The sequence below is a fragment of the Panicum hallii genome, chromosome 7 (genome assembly GCF_002211085.1).
Source record: "Panicum hallii strain FIL2 chromosome 7, PHallii_v3.1, whole genome shotgun sequence".
Classification (NCBI taxonomy): domain Eukaryota; kingdom Viridiplantae; phylum Streptophyta; class Magnoliopsida; order Poales; family Poaceae; genus Panicum; species Panicum hallii.
Window position 1 is genome coordinate 138,293 of NC_038048.1, and position 9,153 is coordinate 147,445.

General features: G+C 40.6%; 1 protein-coding gene and 1 long non-coding RNA gene across 3 annotated transcripts; one reads left to right on the forward strand and one right to left on the reverse strand.

Moving 5' to 3' along the window:
• Window positions 1-3,920: 3,920 nt before the first annotated feature.
• LOC112899389 lies at window positions 3,921-7,777 on the forward strand. Of its 2 annotated transcripts, none has more exons than XM_025967840.1 (4): window positions 3,921-5,253; window positions 5,776-5,972; window positions 6,083-6,177; window positions 7,461-7,774. In XM_025967840.1, exons 1-4 carry the CDS (start codon window positions 4,123-4,125, stop codon window positions 7,547-7,549), a joined length of 1,512 nt encoding a protein of 503 aa, XP_025823625.1. In that variant the 5' UTR covers window positions 3,921-4,122; the 3' UTR covers window positions 7,550-7,774. The 2 variants fall into 2 exon arrangements, with proteins under 2 accessions (XP_025823625.1, XP_025823626.1); XM_025967841.1 differs by having other exon boundaries at window positions 3,922-5,253; window positions 6,083-6,197; window positions 7,461-7,777.
• Window positions 4,740-5,779, reverse strand: LOC112899391. Its single transcript, XR_003230042.1, has 2 exons — window positions 5,084-5,779; window positions 4,740-4,948 (listed from the first exon to the last, which is right to left on the reverse strand). It is a non-coding gene; the product is annotated as an uncharacterized LOC112899391 (long non-coding RNA).
• Window positions 7,778-9,153: the final 1,376 nt, after the last annotated feature.

Below are 9,153 nucleotides of genomic sequence, written 5' to 3' on the forward strand. Positions count from 1 at the left end.
TCTAGATTTCGTGTCTTAGCTCCGTTTTAGGTGGTTTTTGCGCTCACGCGATCGTTGTAACGCGTAGAACAGTTCTACCATAGTTTTGCATGCTGTTTTTATGTAATGTTGTACTGTTTCTTATCTTTTGTCCTTGCTTGCATGTATGTGTATGTGCTGGACCATGTTTTGACATTGCGGTCGTGAGTAGACGCTGAGCCTTTGGACGAGTACCAGGAGCCCCTTTCTGTAGAGCAGTTTGAGCAGCAGCAGGAGAACTTCGAGGAAGGCAAGTATAACATGAATATCCTATCACTTTTAAATACAACTTCATACTACATTTTAATACTGTATGCCTATAAGGATTTCCTAGCCACTTTATCCTTTATATAAATACCTTGGGTTGCATTTTGGTTAATTGTGGTAGGTGCTGCGCTCTCACATATAACGGTCCTTTTAATTAAATTTGATTAATGGTTATATGCAACTTGATTCTGAGAGTGGCCCTCTGTGCTGTGCGCTTGAGTGGCTCACGTCTCGTTAAAAGATGTTTTTGTTAGAAACATGGTTTAGGGGGCCAGCACGGTGCTTAGTGCTTGGTTGGCCACTCTTCATAAGAAGCGGTTCATAGAGCGACAACCTGGGACAACCGCGCAACCACAAGACTGGAATGGGACGGTCTTGACTTACTAATTAGGTGATTTTGGTTCGGGAGTAACTTACCTGCGTGGTCAAGAGGGGTGGTAAGCTTCAATGGTCCCTGCTCCTCCGGCTTGGTCTGTGCTGTGTGTCTTGTACCCCCGGAGGTGGGCCCCATCGTCGCTGATCCAGAAACCTTAGCGGTTACACCTTACTAACGTGATCCTTTGTAACGGTCTCGTAGTGTGCTTGCTAGCCATCTGACCTAAGGAAGTGTGATGAACAACTAGCGTAGCTCACGACTTGTGGGTAAAGTTGTGCAACCTCTCGAGAGTGTAAAACTGGTATACTAGTCGTGCTCACGGTCATGAGCGGCCCAGATCCTCCGTCTGATTAGTAGGGTTTACCTTGGTGGTTTTGGCTTGGTTTTCAGTAGTCTCATGGATAATTTGATTAATTATTATGTAACTTGGGTTATGGTAATTCATCCACTCGTAGTAAATAGCTTTAATAAAATTTGCCAAGATTAAAAGCTAATGCAGTTGAGTCAGCTAACCTTAGAGCCTCATAATTCGTGTTATACTTATTGAGTACAAGTTGTGTACTCACACTTACCTTCTCTACTCTTCTGTTCTCTTTGGGATATCTTCGACTGCTGCTCAGTACCCGGCGACGTGGAGAACTACATCAGCGGACTCGACGATTTCTAGGCGTTGTCTCCCAGTTGACGTCCCTGTGGCGCCCTATTCTTCATATATTTATTTTACGCTTCCGCATTCCTTGAACTGATTCTTGATTCAGTTGTAATAAAGATATTCATTTATAATTTATACGCTTTTATTTCGAGATATGTGTTGTGATATCTTGATGATTCTGTTGTATATATGCGTGACTTGATCCTGGCGCATATATGATTGCTCGATTTATGTTCTTATAAATCGGGTGTGACATATACACACACATTTAGTTTATATGCATGCATGAGTCTATAATTTGATGGTCCCAAACTAAGGACATGCCTAGTTTCTATTGTACTTTCTTGATTAAATCTTGGTTGTTTTACTTTATGCTGTAGTTATGCTAGTTGCTCATCTACTTAGATTTTGGTTGGTTAACTTGGAAACAATACTACACTTGTTTTCTTCATGTTCTGGAATACTTTATGGTGATAACTATAAGATCATTACTTTAATTAGAACATGGAGAACCACCTAGTAAAACAGTGCAACCACAATACTACATGGCTCTGGTCTTGGCTAATTAATTAGAAATACTAGTTTATGATAATCTTGCCGAAGGGGCATGAGGGGTTGCATCGTCGGGGTATAGCTTGATCTTTTTGAAGCTTTATGATATGGGGTCCTTGGCTAAGGTACTTTCTCATTAGGGAGAGTTATAACCGTTTTGACTTGAAATCTTAGCGGACTGTTATAAGTTAGAGAATCTTTGTAAAAGTCTCATAGTGAATCCCTGCCACTCACCTCAGAAGTGTTTAAGGGCCTTGCAAACTCGAGCATCAAGAAAAACACGAGTTGTGGGTAAAGTGTACAACCTCTGCAGAGTGAAAACTGATATATCAGCTGTGGTCATGGTCAAAAACGGCTTGGACCCTCACATGATAATTGAACTTGAAGATGACCTAAATTGATGTTCTTTATTTATATTGTTGGTACTTGTCTCTTTTACTTATTTATAGGCTTTTGTATAAACTTACACCTAGTTAATGCTTGCTAAATAAAATTTGACCAACTAAAAGTGCTTACCGCAGTTAAACCCTGTTAGCCAGTCCTTGAAATTGGCATTGCATGTCATATAATTTACTCCACTTGCTGAGTACCAACCATAAGTATACTCTCGCTTGCTTTATTAAAACCAGTGCTGCTCAGAACAAGATAACTGTCTGAAGTTCCCTAAATATTTTGAGGAGTTCTAGGCGTATGTCTCCTAGTCATCTAAGTTAAAATTTCGCTGCTAGACGTTCATTTGTTTGCTTAAGATTAAGAATTTCGGTCATATAATAAAGTACTCTAATACTCTCTTTCGTTGTGATATTGTTTCGAATATACACTTATATCATCTATCATATATGTGTAAACTTGATCCTGACGCATATATGAGATGCATTCGGTTCCTTTCTAAAATCGGATCCGACAATTGTTGGTTTGTAAAATACCCTTTCTTCTCTCTAAATGATGCGCATGTCCATGCATGAGCCATGAGGTACAAGCGGGTACACAAGAACCTGGTTATTCTACTTCCACATTGTAACTTAGGATGAAGGACTAAATTGAGTCAGATGGAGGAGTTTGAGAACCGAGATAATAATAATAGTCATTTTGTCGCTCAACGATGAAAATTGAGCTTGAGTTGAAAGTCCTGAGGACAAAATCGACTATTCCTTCAAAACAAAAATACATGGTACTTTATAGTTAGGACATTTTTAGAGAGAACAATCATCTATACGTATTTTTGGATTCCCTTTAACCAGAAGGAGACATTATAAGCCATTTTCCTTCGAGCAAGATGCTCTATTAACAATCATTCAATAAGTGTTTTCGCTTAAAATTAGGTTGAGTCACGGACCAAACACATGTTCTTTTCTTTTTTTTTTACCAAATTTGACATTGCCTTCACTTTGGTCATGGCCATTTTTTATTCAGGCCTGTTGGGATCTAAAGCCATTTATATTTGAGCACTTGCCAAGCGCAGAAAGCCGTAAGTGTGACATGAGAGACAAGATAATTGCTTATGGCCTTGACCATTTTAAACATTACGTTTAAACGCTAAATAGATTTATTGTCTACTTTATGCTATTCCAAGTAGGTGTACATTATGTTTTGCGCACACCATCCAATCTAATGGCTGGTTTTAGGGAGGTAATTTTAAAAAAACAACTAAATAAATTTCTAGAAGTAACGATTAAGTTCCACCACAATAGGTACGGAAATGAGAAACATATACACTCACTGTGTTAGAAGCAAGACTGACGGAACAAAAGACAACACCTCCGATGCTTTCTGATGGTGAACCTCCTACTGCTTCTTCCAATTCTGTGAAAAGTTTTTATTTTAATTTTCTAGAGTTATTTTTTGCAATTATTCGTTAAATGTGATACTATTAAGAAATCCCTATTTTTTAGAATTCAAATAAACGGTCAAGTTCCTAAAAAAGGAAATCTCCCGAAAATTCTCCAATCAATTGTAAAATAGGAATAAATGCTTTATGAAAAAGTATTGTTTTGATGTGATATTTGCGGATCCAATTCGTTTCCCCTATTTTTATTAATTTGGTATCCTATTTCTTTTGGCGGCAGCATCGGCGGAGCTTGCCGCGAAAAACACATCTATTCCCCTTCTTTCCTCTTCCCCCATTCACTCGCTCCCCAAATCAGAGACGGCGGAGAGGAGAGGCCTCACTCCCAATCGCCTCGCCGGCCCTCCGCCGGTCTCCGGGGCGATCCCCGTCCGAATCCCTCCCGTCCTGCTCCTGCGGCCGCAGTGCGCGATGTCGGCGGCGGCGGCGGCGGCCATGGCAGATGAGTTGGAGGCGACGCGGCAGAAGAAGAGGAGGAAGAAGCACAGGGAGCGTGCGGAGGTCGCGGCGGCTTCCTCAGAGTCTCCTCGACCTCCGGCGACTCCTGATTCCATGCCGGAGTCCCCGGCCCCAATCGCTCCCGAAACCCTAACCTCGACGGCGGTGGCGGCGTGCAAGGGGGGCAAGAGGAAGAAGCAGGAGGTAGCGGCGGCATCTCCATTGGTGGAGGCGGCCGTGCGGAAGGAGGAGAGAAAGAAGCACAAGAGAAGCAGGTATCAGGAGGAGGCGGCTACCCCATCGCCCTCCGCCCCTGCCACCGCCGCCCAAATCTTGGAGATGGCCGCGGCGAGGAAGGAGCAGAGGCGGGGTAAGGTGGAGCAGGGGCAATCCTGCCAGGCGCTATTACCCGTGGATGTCCATCCCCAAGGCAGAGGGGTAGCAGCAGCCGGTGGTGGTGTTAGTGTTAGTAAGAGTGTAAAGAGGTGCAGTGGTGGCAAGATCCCAGTGCTGAGTGACCGCGAGATCCTCAGGATAAGAAGAATTGAGTTGAGGAAGCAACAGCCAATGCCCGAAAGCTTCGTCCCCGCCATGGCTAATCCCAATCCCATTTATCAGGACTCCAAGTATTCCTCTCCTTTTGGTGCATTCTTTGACCAGTTCTGCTACAAGCCTGACCGCCAGGAAGGTCTCAATGCTCCGTCTCTTCCGAAAACCCCTGATCGTCCAGCCAGGCCGCTTCCTCGAGATCACCCGCCATCTCTGTCTACTCAGCTCACTGCAAACGAGACCTTCATGGCTGCCAAGACAACGGCATCGAACACAAAACAACCACACTCAGCATCAGTCTTAGGTCCACAAGAAGTAAAGGTAAAAGAAAAGGAAAGGTCTGACAAGAAAAGTAGTGAGACGAAGAAGTCAAGAAAAAAATCACCATTGCTTAGTGCTGCCGAGAAGCGGTCAGACAAGTATCGCCGCCTGCCACTGAATCAGCTGGTGCGTCCGCCGCGTTCCCAGTATAACCTCCTGCAGGAGAAGTACGCATCTGACCCCTGGAAGGTCATTGTAATATGTATGCTTCTCAACTTAACAAAAGGAGATCAGGTGAGCTTTCAATTTTTTGCTACTCCACGTTCTCTCCATGAATGTTACTTAGCCAAACTATCAGCTAGAGTCATTAGTCAGCTGCTTGATTCATTGATATCAATTTCCATGACTATCAAAGCGAAAGAGACTAACCTATGTTGCCATGACAAATGAGTGATCTTAGTAATGGTTGTCTATACCTACTTCTTGCTTCAACATAAAAGCATCATACACATGTTTCCACAGTGACTTTCGAATAGGGTTGACGAACAAACTTGATCAGTGGAACACATGTTATAGTTTGCATGTGGCACAGGTCTGTTTGGTCTAATGTTTTCATGTATTCTACCGCATTGCGGAAGATGCTATCTTATGACTGTTGCTAACTCATCAAACCACTTACCTAGTTCAATTTTACTGTTATACTAATTCAGCATTTGCATTTATTGTTACCAAGGATATCCACCTGTTTGCTGTTGCTTTGATGACACGTTCAAGCTTAAACCTCAAGGGTTAGATGCCCTTTGTTTACTGGTGCAGGTTAAGAAGATATTGAAGGGCTTCTTCAAACGCTATCCTGATGCTCAGACTGCATATACAGCTGATCCTGAAATGATGGCAAAGTATCTAGCACCTCTGGGATTGCAGCGTGTGAAAGCAAACAGGATCCAGAGATTCTCTAAGGCTTATGTTGAAGAGGAATGGACCTACATTACAGAGCTTTGTGGCGTTGGCAAGTGAGTGGGTTTGATGGGCCCTTAAAGTTTTCTGTAGTATATAAGCATTCATTTAATGTTGTTTCTTAATCATTCCAATTAAGTAATTTGAAATGGGGCTACTACTCCAGGTATGCAGCTGATGCTTATGCAATCTTTTGTGCTGGAAGGGCAACAGAGGTGGTTCCAGAAGATCACATGTTAGTTGTTTACTGGAAGTTCGTCTGTAAGTTAAGCTTAACTCAGGTAGGAGTTTGGTTCAGTAAAATGCTTAATTCCATTTGAGATACTTATTATTTGTTGGATAAGCTTTTATATCTCTTGGTTGTATGCCAATTATGATAGTGGTAAATGTGGAGGTAATACATGCATAACCTTTGGAGTAATATTTGTTATCTGATCTTCCTTGGAATCCAATAGCTTGAGTACTCCAATAGGAAAGAACTGAGAACTTTGAATCATAAGTATTATTTAACTCTTGTCTTTCTTTTATTGAATGGCAGAACACCTGCCTTTGTTTGAAAAAAGAAGATTGCAAATATATCATGTGCAACAGAGAGTTAAACCAAGATCTAGACTGAAATGAAAGCTTGCTATAACAGCGGTGTTGTTTTTCCTTTTGTATGCAATCTAATCCATATGGGTGCTTCTGTGGATGACATGATACCTGAGGATGGATATCAGGAGATTGTTTAACAATCCTGTTCTCATTCAACTGCTGCTGTATGATGTTTTGTAGCCTTCATTTTGCTGATGTTAGGGTAAATCCATGTTGTATGCATGATGGTTCTTGGAAATACTTGGCACAGGTCATTATTAGGTGGTTTTAATGTTTTATGCAGTGGGCACTACCCTGCTACCACCGTGTGGAGCTTAGCCTGACAATGTGCCTTTTACTGCATTTTGTTTTTACTAAGTTCCCCTTTTACCATTCGTTTGGAGCTTTAATTATTAAATCTATTTTGACTTTCCTCCCTCTTTTTCCTTTCCACTGGTTCAATTATGTTAAGATACAGAATTGTATGGTTGGGATTATCTAATAGTTTGTTTTAAATCTTAAAGATTCAACAACCAGTATTGGCAATGATGATTGTTATTATTGGGTTGAGTTGAAATTCTTGACCTTTTGAATGACACAGTGTTGCTGTACTTTGTGTGGAACAAAACAAAACTGTTTTCATTGTGCATATCCTTGGATGATGATCCTGCGAATTATTTGTACACTGAAGTACTTCCAATGTAAGAAAAGCAATTTTGCAGATTCTTTGATAACCATGCTAGTAATATTTGGATTTATTAGTGTTAAAACAATTTTTTGCTTTATATAGGAAGAATTCGATGGTTGTGGCTAGTTAATTTTGTGAAATGTACAGAGATACTGCGTCTAATCTACTAGCAGCAGTGCGGTGACACAATGCAGCCCAGTAGAATTTGAATGTTTTTTTGAGGAACACATACAAAAACAGAAGGCCATCTGTATTTATGTTTAAGTATTTGTACGTGTTGCAGGCATGGCAGAACGAGCAGGAGGCTGCAGGAGCAGACTAGGCTGGGGAACTTTTGCTCCTGAGTTGCACCAAATCGCTGTTAGCTGTTGAAATCGAAAGACAGTTACATGGTGGTGTCAGCGCAAATGCTTTTGATGTTTTGATTTGCATCATAATGTTATATGGTGCTGTGTCAGCTAGCTCTTAGCATTTAGCTGATTATTGATAGGCTACTGCCTGTAACTAAGCTTAAGCTGCTAGTTTAACTTGGTCGAAATGGAAGGCTTATGGTAACCATTGCCAAGTTTGGTGGGAATTGTATGTCATGTCATGCATGCATGTCCTTTTTGATTTGATAGGTTTGCTTGATTGCTTTTTATCCCTAGGACGTTGAGCTTTGGCCGATCAAGTTGGGATAAGTTTGTTTTCCCAGCAAACTGACATTTTCGCTATCGTGCACTGTACTGCATATACGAAGACGACGGATATTAAAAAATGGTGATATTTTTCTCTACTGACAACAAATTAAAGTAAATGCAAATCATGCTCAACCAACTTAGAATCATTCTGTAATAATGCTCAATTGATTTATGCAGGAAAGATAAAAATAAATCATTCAAAAAAATCTGTTATTGATACTGTGGTATGCATCACCAAGGGGCAAAATCTCATGGTTCTTGTATTGGATGTGGAAAAACCAACAAGCACCGCTATAGAAGGCCTCGTTCCTACCGTAAACTTGGCCGCGGAGGCCATGGCCTTTCATCACACTAGAACATTTAGATTGACCTATGTCTCCATACCAAATTAGTTTCATTAAATCCACCAATTAAATACAATTTTTTATGTTGAAAATTAAATGCTGCTACATTTTTTTGATAAATTTTGATCAATCTTGAAGAAGCTGGACTTAAGAGAAACCTAATACCACTGCATTTTGAAATAGAGAAAGTCGATATATATACTTCTTTCAAAAACAGTAAGGGGAGAATTAGAATTGCTGCGTATGGTATATTAGAAGGTACATATATCATGCAACCAAAACGATATCTATTGTTCAAGCTCCCACTTGGCTGTAAGCATTATGTCAATGTAGTTAAGGCTCTTGAGCACTCTGGAACCGGCTCAATTTTTTATATTTTATCAATTCATGGTAACTTCAATTTCAAACCTTTCATGAGAAACAACATAAATCAAATTGAACTTTGATTATCAAAAGTGTACCTTTTAATCCATGTCTCTACCCACTGCTATGAAAAATAATAAGGTAGCCAAGAATCTCCGGATCAGAAAGCCTCCAGAACCTGACAAGCTGTGTAAAGTCAAGCATGGTATTTTATCAATGCAACAATAGAAGCTTATAGACTATGAGTTTTACTAAACTGAAGCAAACTGAACAATAGAAGTTTGGAATGAATGTGGCACATAAAAACAAAAAGCATAATTGGTGCTTTAGTTGAATGATCCCACTCTGTTCAAACTGAAATATTAACACCCATGGAGTATGGATTACCCAAAAAACTATGTTCAAACTGGTCCAGAATTGTACTGTGTATACTGTCTACAACATACCTAAGAACAGATCCAACGGAACATGATGGCTATTTACTAATTAAATTAGCAGCGGAAAAATATTAAATTATCTGAAATTTACAGAGACTGCTCTCTGTTTTGTCCCCTCACCTGCATGCCGGCCATTTGTGCATAGCAGCAAC